This window comes from Numida meleagris, chromosome 5 (assembly GCF_002078875.1).
Source record: "Numida meleagris isolate 19003 breed g44 Domestic line chromosome 5, NumMel1.0, whole genome shotgun sequence".
Taxonomy (NCBI): Eukaryota; Metazoa; Chordata; class Aves; order Galliformes; family Numididae; genus Numida; species Numida meleagris.
The window spans coordinates 17,833,998-17,851,830 of NC_034413.1; the positions used below are offsets into that span (position 1 = coordinate 17,833,998).

General features: G+C 45.3%; 1 protein-coding gene across 2 annotated transcripts in view; it reads left to right on the plus strand.

Moving 5' to 3' along the window:
* The window catches only part of ANTXRL (anthrax toxin receptor like), a 51,895-nt gene extending 42,354 nt beyond the window's left edge, over positions 1–9,541 (plus strand). For both annotated transcript variants that reach the window (XM_021398942.1, XM_021398944.1), the window contains exon 18: positions 4,503–9,541. In XM_021398942.1, the coding sequence (XP_021254617.1) occupies positions 4,503–4,727 (225 nt within the window). In that variant the 3' untranslated portion in view covers positions 4,728–9,541. The remainder of the gene's footprint in view (positions 1–4,502) is intronic.

The window sequence follows — 17,833 nt, forward strand, 5'->3', positions numbered from 1 at the left end:
GGATATCTTCTATTGGTCAACTAACACAGCTAAAAAGAAGAAACAGGTTGGCTTTAGTGTGCACAAACACTCCAAGATTCACAAAGATGAAACTGGATTTGATTTTTTGTTAAATAAATACCCAAGTGTTTCTTGAAATGAGCAAAGTGACAGCTACGGGCAGATGGGGTGGATTTTTGAAACACTTTTTTTTCTGAGATGTTCTTTGTATTGTGGGTGAGGAGAATTGCCCATGGCACTGTGGATTGCCTGGATCCTTTTAACAGAGTTGGTCCTTTCTCTTGAAAACTTGTGGAGTAGTAACTAAGGACTTCTGGGGAACAAGCACTGGGGAGCTTTGTACTGAGCGCTGGGAAGAAACTAGCTCAGAAAAAAGATGCAGCAGCTTTCAAGAGGTTCCTCCCTTCCTTCCCCCCACAAACCACACACAAAAGCACATCCTAGGTGGTCGAGGAGGCATTGCCTAGAAGTACAAAGTGCCTGAATTGCACATGTGATTGTTACACTGGGATAAAAGCTGGAGTCAGGGCAAGGGCAGATCCCGCTGCTTCAGTATTTGTACCTTTTGAAAGGCCAGTTTGGCAAGCAGTGTAACAAGAGCCTAACAAGTGGATGGACATATGGGGAGGCAAAATAATTGTGCATTAGGAAGACTGTGCAGATGTGAGCTGAAGCAAGGGCGTAACTCCGTATGGCGTTGTGCTGACCTTCGGTTGGTGCCTGAATGACAGTACGTGGCGCGGGTCGCACCATGTGAGGGATGCTCTGCTGGGAGAGGGGCTGAAACCAGACAGAACTGGATTTATGCAGATCATCTGCTTCCTAGAAAACAATAAGGCAGCTACTGACAGCTGTTGTGCCTGAGATCACTGTGGTATTCCTGCACCGTGCAGCCCTGAGCCCTTCCTAAAGCACTTGGTGTATAACATGCTTCTGGAAAAAAACATACTGTTATCACTGCTAATGCGCTGGTGGCTTTTGATCGCTGCTAATCCCTCATGCAAGGAGCAGAGATGAGTGTGCAGGATACCTTTGGAATAATGTCTTAATATTTCTGTCCATGATTTCTGTGTTTCAAGAGCCTTCAAATGCATTTGGAGAGGAGATTAATCCTTTCAGACACAGAGTATTACGAATTTTGTGTCTACTTTAAGAAGCAGCTTATTTATTTAAGAAACCGTCACAATCTTTTTTTGAAGCTAATCCCAGAGGGATGTGCCTGCGAGGCAGAAGAATTGCTGTGGCATTTTGTTGTTAGCGAAGTGTGATGAGTGCGGGGCTTAATTCTTCAACCTGGAAGTCCTTTGATGAAACACACCAGAGAAGTTAAAACTGACTTACAATTTATTGTCATTTGTTCCCCCATTTCCCTTTGGGCTGTTAATCCTAACCCTGGCTGGGAGTTCAGCCTCGATTTATCAATGGCTGCTTGAAGTGCTCAGAAGGATTTGCTCCAGTGTTCACCAGAAGTCTTTGATATATGAGATTGTAGGCTAACACCAATAATCTTTTGTGAGGAGGTGTCACAATGCATACATCGATCAGCCAAGCCTCTATCTGTCAGACTCTCCCAACCCAACCGTATTTTTCCTGACACAATGCGGCACATGGCCTTTAAATTACCCATCTGTCTGACAAATCAGCGAGTGTGGCAGAAACTGGCAGCAGCTTGACGTCGCCTATCACTTTAACTGAAGTGAAAGTAATGCAAACAGATTTATGGGATCCCCTTTGATTATAGACTATGAATATATTTGGAATTGATGTTTCGGGGAAAGACAACAGAGGCAGCAAAGGCTGGTAGGCAAAAGCACTAGTGCTGGGTTTGCATTTGTTCTGGGAAATTGTTCTGTTTTCTTTTTTTCCCTCTCCATATGTTGAATCTCATCTGAATACCTATGACGACTTCTTTTGTTTTTTTCCTTAAGTGATTATTTTGCTGTTCTAAATTCATAAACTTCTGAAAGCAAGGCTGAATTTTCTTAAATGTACAGCAGTACAGCTATTAAATTCATCTGTATTGTTCATCGCCTAGCAGTAAATACTGCTGATTTTCAAAGTGAGCACAGCAGAAGACAAATGCCAGTTATAGGCTGACAAGGATGGCCACTTGCTGCCGTGCTGGGAAGGAGTTGAGTTCTGTGACAGTAGACCAAAGCACTGACTTGTGAGTTTTTTCATTCAGTTGTTTATCTTTGCAGAAGTTGCCAAGAAGCAGGCTTTTGCCCATTGATGCCTCCATGCATCTGGCCCCAGAACAGTGTGGCCTTGAACCAGGTTCATAAGCAAAGTCTGCTTTTACAAGCCTGCTTTTTCAGAAAGAGGATTTTATCCCACTTATTGAGGTTGTTGTTAAAGTGTAGTGGTGAATTTGTGACGGTGAAAACTGGGACTGAGTACGTCTTATGTACAAGCAACAACATGTCCATTCAGTTAGCTCTTGGCTGCAGCTGAGCCCTGAAGCCCTGAGCCATCCAGTCCAAGTAAGCAGTAGGGTGGTACCATTTGGGCGTTAGTACATTCGTTGAATCATTTTCTGAGCTCCCTGAAGCTTGCATAAGCTTCTCTTCATAGCAGTAGTAGCTCTGTTTGCCTTTCTTCAGAGAAGTTATAAACTAAAGCAATTCCCTTCTTTTTTAGGAATAGTTTCACAAACCAAGCTACAGGCATCATAAGTCGCTTAACAAAACAGATAGATGTAGCTAAGCTGTGATGGCCTTTGCCTGGATTCCAGTGGAAACTGTGATTTGTGGGGTTGCCACAGAGACAGCCCATTCCCTGAACATCTTTGGTGCTTCCTCGTGCCAGGCAGCACTAAGCCAGCAGTGATCTGTCCTTGGCATGGATTCTTGTATCCTCTTTTTATCACAGTCACCTATGGCTGCAGGGATCACAATCTACAGCTGCTTAGTTCTGAAGGAACCTTTTATAAATCTGGGGTCTTCCTGAATTCTGCTTGAGGGATATGAGTATACCCTTGAGCTGACTTTGCTTTGTTGAATCCAGCATGAAACCTAAAGTCTGCCCAGCATCATGGCTCTGCACGTCTTTGAAAATTATGAAGGGAAGATGCCTTCTGGAACAGATGCTTCCTAACTCACCAAACTGCTTTTTTGCATTTCTCTACGCAGTGTTTGCCCTGGAAAGAGAAAAGTAGGTAATGTTTCCTCTACGCTAAACTGCTGAGGGCATTTGCATTAGCATGGTGACTGCATGGAACAGAACAGGCATGCTGAACAAAAGAAAAGGTGCTGGCAAATGGAGTTCATCACTGATGGCTGGGTACTGCCCACAGTTATTTGTATGGAAACCACATCCCAGTAGAGATGAACAAAAAAAACACAGCCTCTGTGTGCTTCTGATAAGTGCATAGAAGCAGTGAATGACCTCTGTTCAGTATCTGAAGGACTGTTCATGAAGAGTTACTCTATTGAAATTATGGGGTTGAAGCTAATGGGATTAGCCAGTTTACCACATCAGGCATTTGAAGGCTCCTGTAAATGGGCTGTTGGCAGTGTCACTCCTTCATTTTAAGACGGTCTTCACCTCCAGCCCTTGTATGTGATAATGAAAGGCCTTTCTGAATTCCAGGCTTCTGCCAAGCTTGCGGCAGCTGGGTTGTTGCCTAAGCATCTCTTCCCACCTCTCCAGGTGAGGAGATGGGTATGGAGATGCCAAGTGTTGCATCTCTGCACACAAGTTTGCATCTGCAGGGTTTCATGAGGCTTCCACAATGACAGTGGGCTGTTTTGTAACAAAACATGCTGACCATGGGGAGGAGCAAGTAGAGCAGATGGCTGAGGTCTTAGAGTCTGTCTGCTTCCCACAGGAAAGGTGAGGTGGTCTTTAGGGTCTTGCCTCTCTTCCTGTCTGCAACTTGATTGGTGGAAATCTATATAAAGCATTGGAGTTCCCCTTGCACAAGTCACACACCTAATAGGTGTGAGGACAACAGGGAAGCCACATCTACATTTGGAGCACAGAAGACAGTGTACTATCCCAGGATAGTATTGGAAACATGGCCACCATCTAGGCTAGCATCACTATGAAAAGGAAGGCTACAGGTGATGCTTTTGCTAATGTTGTTCCTCAGATATAATCCTGTTTCTCCTATGAGTTTTTTCCAGCACAGCTTTATCAGTAAGGGAACTCAACAGGCAGGCAGGACATTGAGATGGAGCTGTGACAGTAGCCATGTTCTGCATGGCCGTAGTATCAAAAGAGAGTGCATGTGAGCACAGTCACACTGGGCCCCCTTTTGGTTTAAACCAGTCCTAGGCTATTTTCCATAGGTAAGAACTCTGAAACACAAGGAAGGCATTTGTTTGTAGTACTGATCTTTAGTACAGCATGGCCTGACTGTCATGTCTAGGATCCAGTGGATGACTTTGGATGAAGATCTGTAAGTGCACCCTACCTCTCTGCTTACAGCCCTTTTGGCTAGCTGCTGCTGAGTCAAAACACATGCTTCTTATGGATAATGAATTTTTCTTTACCTACAGGGAAGATGCATAAACTTCACTCGGGTAAAATCAGACGGGACCTCTGCGCCTTACAGCCCACCACCAAAGCTGCCACGACGGGACAACATCAACCAAGCTCCAAGGAGTCCTTCTCCTCCTGTGTCTCTGCAGCCACCCTCCAGGCAGCCACCTCCTGGGCCACCCCCATCCCGAGCTCCTCCTGGACCTCCCCCTTCACGGCCACCCCCGCAGCCCATGGCTTAGAGTGCAGCAAAATCCTGAGTGACAAAACACGTCTCTTTGCTGAACACGGCATATTTATTGAGTATTGGTTTACAGTTAAAGATAACAGAATTTGTTGCTGGTCAGCAAAAAAAAAAAAAAAAAGAAAAAAAAAGAAAAAGAAATTACCAAGTGTCAGTTTTAGTGTATGAATATATTTATACCACACGTGCTGAGTAAACATTCAGTGGATAGATTCAGAGCTATGGGGTACACAAACAAACCAAAATGATCAGCTAGATACAGTAGCAGTAGCAGCTTTTGTTTGTATACGTTTCAAGATCTATTTACATATGACATTTGTCTGACTTGGTATGTCAGATCATACATTAGTAACTTTAGCTGGATACACGTGCATCTGTTGTTTTGATAGCTGCCACCTGCAAGTTGGTTAAACATAGTTCATTGAAGCATTTGCTTTCTTTTCCCCAACAGTACTGCATCCAGATGTTAACACAGAACAATAATTACAAAGATAATTTCTGCCTTTAGTTCTGCTGGTGGAATTTCCATGAAAGTTTATAAGGAGGCTATAACAGTAATAAGGTAAAATGAGACTATGTGCTGGTAATCTAGCATAGAAGAGGGATGTCCTTCTCCTGACAAAAACCAGTTTTGAACCTGCCATGTCTCAATATGTTTAGATTAGTTTGTATAGGTTAGTCACTGAAGGACAGATTTTGGTTCCAGAAATCCAAACCCTGAACAAGACCTGGGTTCAATATTGTCCAAAGTTCAGAGGAATACTAAGAAACTTTTTGGCTAGATATTTTGTTTTCATCTATAGAAAACACTCCAAAATTGAACAAAAATGTGTAATTTGAGCATGAATGCTACCATATGCAAACCGTATGTTACATAAATCAGGAGCATTGATGGACCGATTCCATTGCTGTTTAATCATAAAGAAATTTCCTTTCAGTCTTACTGCCAAGGAGAGCTGGGTCCTCTTGTGATTCAAACACGAATCTTTCTGAGTGGCTTTCTTTAGATGGCCTGGATCCCAGTAATCTAACCTTGCAGTCTACCTGTGGTCGAGAGAGGCATGGTGGGAAGTGTCAGTGTTAGCTTTTTTCCCCCTCTTCTGTAATGTTTGTCTGGAGGATTCCCAACCACTGACTGCTTGCTCTTGACCTCAATTCTGTGTGTCATCGAAAAGTGATGTGGGCACCTACACAGAGGTAGGAGTTTGACGCGGGACTGTGGGACAGCCCATGAATAGTGTTCGCTAAGCGATAACTGTGTGGGTTGATCCCAAATCATTCCCTAGTGAATCAACATAACACCTGAGCTTGCTTTTCTCTACCAGCACCTATCACATGGTATTGGAAAGGGTGGCTTCAAATCCCTATGCTGGTTAGCTTAGTCACTAGCTATGTTGTTAGGATATTTGTAGAAATAATGCTTATGTTGCATTATGACTCTGCATATATCTATCTCTCCATCTGTGTGTAGGTGGGGGTGTGTAGCACATCACACTGGTTATTGGCATATAAATCCACGCTAAAGCACTAACTGTATCATGCGGCTGCTCCAGATTTAAGGCCTTGTTATGCAGATTTTACAGGCATATAAAGTTGTCCTGTTGCAAACAGGAATCAGGCTTACTATTGCCAGTGGAAGTCCCACTTGCAGAACAACATACCAAGCTCTCATGGGTCTGTGCTGGTCGTTGTGACATGCCGTGTGTATGCAGCTGAGGCTGTCAAACTCAGAAGAACCACAGAGCCTCTTTCTCCTCTTGCACTGCTCTGCTCTCTTGAGTTATGCTCTTACCTCATGTATATTGGTGCAGGTAGTGGAATCACACTCATGGATGTTGGCTGGCCTTGGAGCTGTTCTTCATTTAGGCCTGAGCCAGCAAAGCACTTCTGCATGCATTAAAATCTCCTGCAGGTCAAGAGGAACATCCTTATGCCCAACTACTTTGCTGACCTGTGACTACATCGTGATCAGAAAGGAGAATTGGAATGTATTGAACCCTCTCCTCATTCTTTTTGGTCACTTGAATAAGGTTTGCGAAATGTGGTCCACAAGAATGGATTTCTCTTTGGAGGAGAAGTGTGTGTAAGTGTGTATGTGTCTGTGTGTGTGGGAACTGTGTAGGCTTTTATGTTTGGTTTCTCTTCCTTTACAAAAATTGTTCAGAGAAGCACTCCCATGAATGGAAAGGCAGCACAGTCATCACTTAACTCTGTTTCTTTCAGTTGAAAGGTGAAACTAAAATATGTCCAATTTTTCTGCTGCATTTCCGGTGAAACACCACTTTTGACACCAGTGGAAGGAACTGGATGACTCCAGTGAGGGGATGGAGACCTGGAGGCAGGGGAAGGTGCTTTAAAAGTAGAAATCATTGGTTAACTTTTTTTTTTTTCTTTTCAAACCTATGGAAGCCTATGAGAGAGATTTGCTAGATCTAGGACTTGTTGTAATGTGAACATATAGTTGAACTTAATAGCATCTCATGTTGTCCATGTAAGAATCATGAGCCAACAAATGCTAGTTAGGAATTGAAATGGCACATAATAATTAAAAAAAAAAAAACCCTGCCAGGACAAAACATGGCCATTGAGGCTTATCTGTACATGGGATTGGGGCAGACCCAAATCTCTTATCAGTATGTGGTGATCAGATTGTAACAATGGTGGATTCCACAAATGATGTAATACTGAAAGGGAAAATTTGCTTACAGATTTAGTTTCTCTTCACAGTTGTGACTAATGGGTCAGACGTGAAAAAGCCCAGGAGACAGATTCTTTATTGTCTTGCTCCTGTAAAAATCTTGAGGTCAGTAGAGGCATTACAGATTTGTATTAATGTTACTGTAGAATTTGACTTAGTTTCAATGAGAATGGGAGTGTTGACTTCACACATTCAAGCTTCCAACATGTCTCTTCCAGTTGAGAAAAATATCCTCCTTTGCTACAATAGCCAGTCTTGCAGAAACAAGATGCTTACATTTTCTCAAGAATAGGAACGATCTGGGTTTCCAGGTGATCAGATCTGCATATGATAAAGCAGAAAGCACCATGAAAATTAGGTTCAGCATAAATGGAGTTCCCAGCATCTTCACTACATAAAATTAAGCTTCTCTGATGGGAGCAGTGCAGGTTTAGGTGATAGTTTGCTGGTAACTTGAGAAGAAGAGAAAGGGAATCTGACTGAATTGCCTTTGCAATGGTGGGGCAGTAAACATACTGCACTGGCTACAGAAAGGCCTTTTGGCTTTGGAGAAAAATAGCCATTTGCAGTGATCTCAGGCACTATAACAATGCAGCAGGAGAAACTGGTTGCTAGTTTACATTCTATTGAGCTTGATCCTTACCTGGTGTAAATCAGCATATGCCAACTGAAGTCAAGACAGTGATAGTGGTGTCTGGCTCAAAATAAAGGAAGGGACAAAATCCTTCCACCTGGCTTGATATTTGACTGTGTTTGTTTTGGTATGCACATATATCAGTTGTGATTGCAATACTTACACTGCTAAGAAATGTTCTCACGTGGGACGATTCCCCTGTATGTTCCAGCTTGTTGCATCATTTGAAACTTACAGAAAGTGAGTATCTAATACTTCCCCTCATCCAAGAGAAAAAAATGTGGATTTAGGGAACCTTTGGCTCACACTTAGCGCAGATGTTAAATGACACAAGGTGCAAAGAAGTGAGGAGGGAAACTCCATGTGTTTAAAGCTGATACGGAACCACATTGATCAAAGCATATTTATGGCCATCTTTCAACCCCAGTGCATGTATTGCCATCTGTGGGAGTAGCCTGCAGAGCAGACGGTCCTAAATGTAAGAAAGAAAAAGAAAGAAAAAGAATCAGCTCCTCATCTGAATGAGCGAGCATAACAATGAACGACATTATTTCATGAACTGTACCAGTTCAAATGCATGTGCACCTGGTGCTCCTAATGCTTTTTACTCCTGTTGGTCTTTAGACAACGTGATCAGTAATATGCTTTCTCTCTTTGATTGTTAGCTGTTTTTATTGCTGTTATTTTGTTTTGTTTTTTAAAAAAACAACATTTCACTGAGAAGACAGCCCTACTTCTGTAAATATAGAGTTTAATTTGGAAGAGACAGCACACTTCTGGATGTTACTGCTGGACAGTTATTTATTAAAGGGGCTTAAGGTGAATAATACAGGTGGCTCAGGATACATGCATGCAAGTGTGATAATGCAGTATAGCATTTTCAGTTCTCGGTAGTTTTGGGGAAGGGGGAATTTTAGGGTCATCGTAGTATGTTTAGAGGTTTGTTAGTGATCTGATACTTTTGATAATGCAATAGAGATTCCTAACATTTAACAGTGCTTGAAGAGATTATGATAGATTTCTCTCTCTTTTTTTTTTTTATGGGGGGCGGGGAGTAGTGAAGGAGAAATGTTTTTGTTTTTAAGGGAAAAACAATGTACTGTACTAAACCTTTTTCTAAAAAAAAAGATGTGTGTTTTCAGAAACAGTGGGAATGCTGGCTGACAGACAGCCGGGGCACAGAGATGAGGGACAGAGGAACCAGATGGATTTCTGATGGACAAAGAGGTTTTAAATGGGGATGTGGGTTTGTTATTGATACATGTGGTACAAATTTCTGTAACTGACATGCTGCTTCCATGTTATAATCATTTAACCTTTATGCATTTTATGCTCCTGCTCCATTTTTTCCTGAGAAAACCTTGCAAATATAATACCTGCATGCAAATGTGGGAGATGTAGCCAAAGTCTTGTAATCCAACATAATGTAGTCTTAATGAATTCAAAATCAACAATAAAAGTGCTTACTGGTTAAACACTACAGAGAATTTCACTGTAAGGGTCATTTTAAGAGGGACTAATCTTGTCTATGCCTGGTTGTTCTCAATTTATTTTGTGACTAGAGACAAAGGTATGTTCTGTGTTTCAGTTTCCTGTTTCTAGCCTGAAAATTGCAATCCTTGCCTAATTCAAGGGCATGGAATTGCTTTTTTTAAGCTCTTCTTGATCTCAGGTTGCAGGGTGAAAATGCTGATAACATTCCACTGAAGTTAGTGCTCAAACACTGATGGACACATGGAGTGGGATGTAAACTTATTGCTATCTCAAAGAGAAGAACATAGAAACAAGATTTAAAGCAAGGTAAGGTACTAGAGCTCAAATCTTGAGCAAACAATGAATTCTATGGCAAATCCTGCACCCATGAAAACTCTGTAGACACCAGACTCCAACCAGGGTTGGGTGTCTCGAGCACTACTGCTGATGTCTAGGAGCCTTGCCTAAGCACACAGGATTCAGTCCTAAAATCCCTTCTCCCTCACTGTCTCTGAAGCTAGTTTATTTTCTTCCCTCCCTGGTGGTAAGGCTTCCTCTGTATCTCTCCAAGCCCCACTGAGGATTTCAGGGGTGAGGGGCTGGTGGAAACATGATGCAGGCAAGGAGGTCAGGAGGGGTAAGCCACAAAAATCTCCAACCCTAGTAGGCTGCAATTATGGGCAAGTGAGGATGCTGCAAAGCTGCTGAGCTGTGCAAAGCATGGCAGCCACAGCCTTGTGTGCAATGTGAAAGGAAGTTGGTCCTTGCACATACGCAGCCCCCTGAGCCCATGTGATCTCTACCTGGGGCACATGGCAAGACTGGGTGAGGCCAAGGACATCTGTGACTTCCACCATCCTGTGAAAGCAGCTCATGGCTTCAGCCAGCTGGGTATGTGATGCTCTCTGGACTAGGCTGGCCTGTTATCCCTATCCCTACTAAGAAGCTGTAATGGGAATGGTCAGTCAAGCTAAAGTTCATTTAATGGTGGAGTCTCATCTGCAAAAACTGTGGGCATTGATTTTGAAGGGCGTTGTTGCCACATGAAGCCATTGTGACAAAGCCAAGTGGGAGCTGTGTGTGGCTGAGCCAAGTGCCCCCCCTCCCCTGGCAGCTCTAATGGGAGCTGAAACTCTCTACCTGGAGCTGTGCTCCTCCTCATGGTGTCAGGGGCTCCAACAAAACCTTGCTCACACTCTGCTCCCCAGGCTGGAAGGACAGTGCTCACCCAGAACAGTTCTGTGTCCGTCGCTCCTTTCTGTTCCTCCATCTGGTCCTTACCGGAAAGGCAGGCTCGAGCTCTCGAAAGAGATCAGATAAACAAAAGCTGTCCTGGAGCCAAAGGCTCTGGGCATTTTTGTTCTGCATTAGCAAAAACCCAACACTGGCTGCAGCTGTGGCTGGTTAGGTTTAATGCACGCCTGAGACAACAGAACTCGGATTTGACCTGAACTTCCCCAGAGACTGGGAATGTGCAGACCCAGGGCTTTGGTTACAGGCTTGTCTATAAATAGCCCCTGATGCTGATTTAGCACCTTTCATCAAACATGCTTCACAGTATCAGGAGTGGCATTTACATGTGAACATACACCAGCATGCCCTATTTGGTTGCATGGAAGTCAGCAGCAAAAATGTTACTGGCTTCAGCACTGAGCCAGTAACTGAAAACTGCCCCTTATCCCTGTGCTCCCATTCCTAAAGAAACCACAGGCAGCTTATGCTGCCCATGCTGGAAGTTTTCTGATCTTTACTGCATGAATGTCCCTTGCCCCTTTACATGACTTATCCTGTGCTCCATCAGCTTCTGCAACTGAATTTCCCCATCCCTGCACACTGAGGACCCCCCCCCCCCGCCCATGCCATTGCAAGGGGATGAATGCTGGAAGTCTCCTAGACAAGAGTTATTCTGATTTCTGAGTGCAGCTCAGGAGGACTGATGGAGACCCCAAAAGTGAAACAGCTATAAGCTCTGGAAAAAGGGAACAAACAGACATTCTGCTGAAAGTTTTTCCTGTGCCACTGGTTGAGAAATGTTCCCTGTTACGCTTTCTGAGATGCAGCGTTGTCATGCATGGATAAATACTTCATTAAAGATCTTTAGATAAATCCATCTGTGCCTCTGACACCAAGTTCACCAAAGTGAGCTCTCCTTATGCCAGCCCATTGTTGCCATATAGCAGCTGAGTGGCCCTTTATCCATGCCAGTGTTCCTCTGTGTCTTGCTGAGCCTCAGGGACTTGATTCTTGGGTACAGACCTTCAGGAGTCGGACGTGTGACCCAGAACACTCAGCACTGGAGGTGCACGCTTTTTCCCTCTGGTGGCAAAGCGGCTTTGATTTACAGCCTGCATCTGCTCAGAGGGCACAGAGGAACAGAGCATTCAAGACATCCATGTGTAATAAACATTTCGACAGACTACCAAATGGAGCTACTCCTTGCTTAGAGATGATGGCTCACGCACTGTGCAGGTAAAATACTAAGTGCACTCAAGTGTTTTCTAGTCTGCCTTTTTTCAGTACAAAGGAAGATGTTCTGAGCTGAAAACATGAGTCCTAAGTTTCCCCTATGTCATCAAAGGCATATTTGGCTAACCAAAACCAATGAGAAAATGTGGTGAGCATCTGTGGCAGCTCACCCTCTTCAAAAACACAACTATGACTGCTTTTTCCTCTATTTCCTTGTACATCAGAACCAGCTTAGATAAAAGTGAACCTGCCTAGAGGCAGTGGTAAGTCCTGGTCAGCTATAGAGATCTTTCATATTCTTTACTCAACTTCTGCTCCACCTCTGTAAGAAGTATTGGGATCTACAGCACTAAGGGGATGCTTAATGCAGTGGTGATGCTGTGGGGCCTGCTGCCAGTGGGAAATGCTGCAATGTCTTCATCAGACAGATGCCTTCAGAAGATAGTTAATAAATCTTACAAGCCATTCTCATCATGACAGCAGACTGGGGTCTACTGTGTGCCACCTTCTCTGGGAATCCATACAGCCCATGTCTGAGACACTCTGAATGCCAGCCCATTTGCCACAACAGTCACAGGGAGTCGAGTCTGTCTCATCCCCATCTAGCAGGTGCCGTGCAGCACTCATCCTCTTCTAGGGAGAAACAGCAGCCCTGCAGGCTCTGGAGCTTCCCAGCCTTCTGTCTATTTTTGCCAGTTCTAATGGTTTCTGCATCCCTGAAGTGACTCACAGGTCAAAATAGGAAATAGCTAATTTTCCTCCCTAGCACGCACAGGAGCAAGAGCAAATCTGCCTCCAGCCTATCTGGTCCCAGCATAGCCGTAGGAAGAGCAGGCAGGATGGAAACTGAATGGCTTCAGGCAGTGACTCTGCCATGGTCTCCTGGAAGATCTATCTGGAGGTTGAGCTTTCTGCACCTCCATGAATCCTGTCATTCTCTTTTGCCTGAGCCATGTACATGTGGGGTACCTGTGGGGTACAGCCATGTACATGCATTTCAACTGCAGGAAGCAAGTGTAAAAATAGCCTGTTGGTGTGCTTGCAGCCAAGAAAAGTGCATGATGTCTCTCTGCCTGGATCTGGCCCCAGCAGCTCCTTTTCCATCTGTCTTTTGGAGAGCTGCACATGGAAGACAAGCTATGGAGAAGCTCCTGCCCCTGTAAATCTGCTGCTGCCCAGCTATCAGGCTGAAGGCAAATGTCAGCCCTGGGAACCTGTTGGCATGTTGTTCTAGGGCTGCTTGTGGGCCCCAAGATGCTCTGTTCCTGTCTATCTTTCAGATATGAAGAGGGAGGCAGCTCAACATCTCTGGAGGCCACGTTCTAAGCAGAGTCCTTCCAAGCCTCAGGGTGGAGAAAGGGCCACAAGCAATCCAGGCCTTGCTGTACCCATGCCACCACAGCTTTGTGCTCCTGCGAGCCCCATCAAAGCCCCTGGCTACACCTTCCCTGCCCCTCTGCTGAGGGCTGCACCCCTCACCCACCTCCTGCCCCACACAGGAGTTTCCACCCACAGCAGTAGGCCAGCTGTTGGGCCACAGCCCCTGGCAGTGCTGGGGGAGGTATGCCCTGGCCAGGCTGCTGCTGGAGGGAAGGGCATGACAGCCCACATCCACACTGAGGGGCCTTCCTGGGCATCCTCAGACTATGGCTTTTAAAGAAAAAAATGTGCATTAAACTGGTTTTCCTGTGGGAGTCCTGGTTAAACCAGCAGCTCCTGCAACAGCTTCCTGCACCACCCACAAAATGAAGGTGCTCACTTTGCACCTGACCTGCCATGGAGCAATTTCCAGGCTGTAAAACTGGTGGCCTCGTCATTCTCTGATCCTCCTCACCCTCGACTGCCACCGGGTGCCCTGAGACATCCTGGCTGCCATGAGCGGGCATGAAGCAGGGAGCAACCTGCTGCTGGAAGGACATGTGCACCCTGGTAGGTTGGGTCACGCACACAGCATGAGAGAGACAACATACTCAAATGAGAGTTGTAAAGGTCTCATGGGATAATAATTTTGATTTGTTTCCTGGTTACCATTGACCTGTGATGCAATGCAGGATTCTTGTTGCCTGTATAGGAATTGCTCAAGCCTTCTGCTGACATTCTGTAAGATATGAGCAGAGCTGTACATGGCTGATCTGTCCAAAGCGATTCTCTAGACATCTCACAGTTTCTGCAGCAGTGCAGTGCTTTCCCTAGTGCCCAGCGATGAAGAAGATGACAGTCTAAGCCTAAGAGCCAATATCATCTACTTTTATGCAGCTTTCACCAAACCAGATCTTTGCAATAAAAGTGGTCTGATGGCAAAGAGCTCCACTGAGGTTCAGTTCTGGGACCTGGAATGGTTCAGCATCTCTAGGGCATTCCGCAGTAGGACTGCAGCTAGGTGACTGCTGCCTGGTAATGCCACTGCCCAGTGCTGTTTCCACTGCAGGCTGAGACATGGAGATAACTTGTCGCAAATCTTGGGGCTGCCTCATTTCCTCCCTCCAGCACTCACAGATCTGTGCCACAACTGATCTCTCCTCAGCCCCTTCCTGAGCCCTTGCCATGTTTAGTCTCTCTTACCTGGCCCTTTTCTTTGCCTTCCTCAGTGCTCCTTTCTCAGCCACACTTTTGTCTTTTGCAGCCTCCACACAGAGCTGGATTGGTAATGCAGCAGCACATGAGACTGTGCTGTGTTTTCTGCACTACACTTTTCATACAGGCACATTCACTGGTGTTCTGTGACCTGGTTGCTTTATCAGTCAAAGAGATGCAAATCAACCCTGAAGCATGCGCTGAGTAAAATCCTTCAGGCGGAAGAGCACTATCAGTCTAGTTCTGTCCTTGCATCTAACTGAGCTGGTCTATGAGCTGATGACAATTCCATGTCTGAAATATCCAGCCCTCATTTATCACCTTTGTGGCAAAAATTGGTGCTGAAAATAGCTCACAGTTTGGGCACAAAGTAGTCTGTTGAGGCACAAATGGATACTTCTCACCATGCCACAACAGAGATGCTGTGGTGCTGTGCGTCTCAGGTGAATCACAGAATCACAGAATTGTAGGGGCTGGAAGGGACCTCTAGAGATCATCGAGTCCAACCCCCCTGCCAAAGCAGGCTCCCTAGACCATGTTGCACAGGTAGCTGTCCAGGTGGGTCTTGAATGTCTCCAGAGAAGGAGACTCCACAACCTCTCTGGGCAGCCTGTTCCAGTGCTCCGTCACCCTTACCATGAAGAAGTTTTTATGCACATTTGTCCAGAACTTCATATACTTCAGTCTGTGGCCATTTCCCCTTGTCCTATTGCCACGCACCGCTGAAAAAAGTCTGGCCTCATCCCTTCGCCTCCCGCACCTTAGATATTTATAAACATTGATCAGATGAGTCTTCTTTTCTCAAGGCTGAACAGACTGAAGTTGCTCACCCTTTCCTCACGAGAGGTGCTCCAGGCCCTCTATCATCTTTGTGGCCCTATGCTGAACTCTGTTGAACATGAACTTGTCTTGATTTCTTGATCTCTCCATGACCCCAAGCACATCCACTCTGGGTTGCCCCCACAGCCTCCAATCACCTCAGTATTACAGAGGGGCTGGTCTTATTCTCCCCGCTCCACACTAAGGATGTCCCACCTGTATCTGGCAGAGATCTGCAAAGAAACAATAGAACATTTGGAAGTTGTTCAGCTGGCACAGCTAGATCACGGCCCTCAGCTTAAGGAGAACTGGCTGTTTTAGCAGCTCCATTGTTATTTTTAGCGCCCTTGAAACAAAAATCTTCTCTATTATAAACTTATTTGCCCTGTTTTTGGTTCTTGTTACAACAAACAAAATTTGTGCAATATGTTGGCTTTCCCTTAGAAAGCAACAGCCTTTGTGTAAGCACACAATAAAATGCAAAAACAAACAATCCTCAGCTGAAAACATTTCCAGTTGTTGTGCATTCTTCAGAGGGTCCCAGAAATTGGTGTCTTGGTGAGGGGGAGGATGGGCAAGTGTCCACACTGAGATTTGGTTCAGCAACCTTCCTATACCTTGAGTGACACGTTAGCACAGGGAGTCGCTTTTTATCAAAAGCCTTGATCCTGCCCATGAGCACAAGAAAGAGAGAGGAAAGCAATATTTTCTGTTTCCTTGCTTCCCCTTTGTCAAGATTTTGAGACACAAATGCCTTTGCTACTTCCACGAAGATACTGGAATGCACACAGACAGAGATCTGGGTACCAGTGACAGTGTCACCTGTGCAACTTGGCCATGCTGACTGCAGTGGTTTCACCACAGTTCTGCTACAGTGGGAGGGGGACCAAAGTAACCAAGGGGCCATGGGTCCGGGTTGGCACACACTGGAAGAGCTTCTACTGGCTTTACAGGAGACAGAGGCTCACAGAGAAACAACTGCAACTGATGGAAAATGTCTTTCTAGTGTATCAGTCAGTGCCCGTTTCTTTTGAAGCCGATGCCATGGAAACACAGTGCCCTATAATCTGAGCTCTTTAAACCAGGGATTGCTCTTTGGCTCTGAAGCAAGTCAGCAGGGCCTACAGAATAGCATCAGGCAGTCACCCTCAGGCTGCTCAGTGTACATCCTTCTCCACTGCAGGGACAATACAAGCAGAAGGACTGTCTTTAATTGTGCATGGACACCTGTACTTGTTCCGACATGGGCTAAACAACAAATAATGTCCAAAGATGTGGCTGGGGACACGCACAAAATATTTCATGCACAGGCATCCAAAGGCTCCCTGAACACTGCCTCACACCCGCTGCTGGCATTTGAACTGCTGGCATCTGTCATGTTCTCAACAGACCCCAGTAAGCTGCCATTGCTTGCTTTGACTCTGAGGGTGCTTTGTCGGCCTTTGGGGTTAAACAAGAGCAGCAGTTGCCTGCTTTGTGTGGGGAGCGGTTGTTAGGGCGACTGGGAAGAATTCCTTGGCGCCAGCACTAGCGCAAGAAAGGAATGAGCAGAGAAATGTTCAGCCGGAGTCAGAACTGAGCCAAGGGGACGTGCTCTGCTGTTTGTGTCTGTGCCTCACCCCGTCCCACCCACAGCCGAGGGGCCCTGTGCAGCACAGGTGAAGCCAGCACACCCTGTGCAAGCATCTGCACCACACTGTGTTGCCCAGTGACACCAGCCGTCCCCGCTGACCTCAGGGCTCATCTCCCGAGCTATGGAGCTGCTAAGGGGTATCAGGCCCTGATATTTCACCCTGTTGCTGCTTGAACATCCCTCAAAACATATTTGCACAGATTTTCTCTTATGGTACTTGGCACAAAGCTGCTTGCGGTAATAAAGGAAACTTGGAAAATGAGCTGAGCTAGTGATTTTCAAATGGAAATAATTCTATTTTGGGATCATTTTCACTTTGAAAGATGGTTCAAAGGCACAAGAGGAAAGGGCAGGGCGAGCAGTGAGCTGCCAGGTATGCAAGTACAATTTTTTTAGGCTTCAGTGATTTTATTTTTGCATTGCAGATACTCTCTCCATGTAAAAACTACTGCCTTCATCTGCTGATTTTCCCCAGCTCTCACCTCTTCCATAAAGAGACAATCAATTTTGTCTGGCTTAGCCTGCTGGTATATTTAATACAGCCTTGCCATATAATGATCTGATTTCAGGTGATGGTGAGCTGATTTGTTGGTGTTAGAGCATTTGCTCTTAAAAACTCTGATGCGAGTCAGCTACTGGTATCTATGTGCATAGGAATATGGGAGAGGAGAGGAAGAAATAGAAGGTAGTGCTTGTATTGTGGGGTTGTTTGCGTATTAGCTTAAAGTCTGCAGGATAAGAGTGGTGCAGTTTGTGCAGTGAGGGGGTGTAAGCTGTCTGCAAACACAGCAGCTGCCGGAGCAAGAG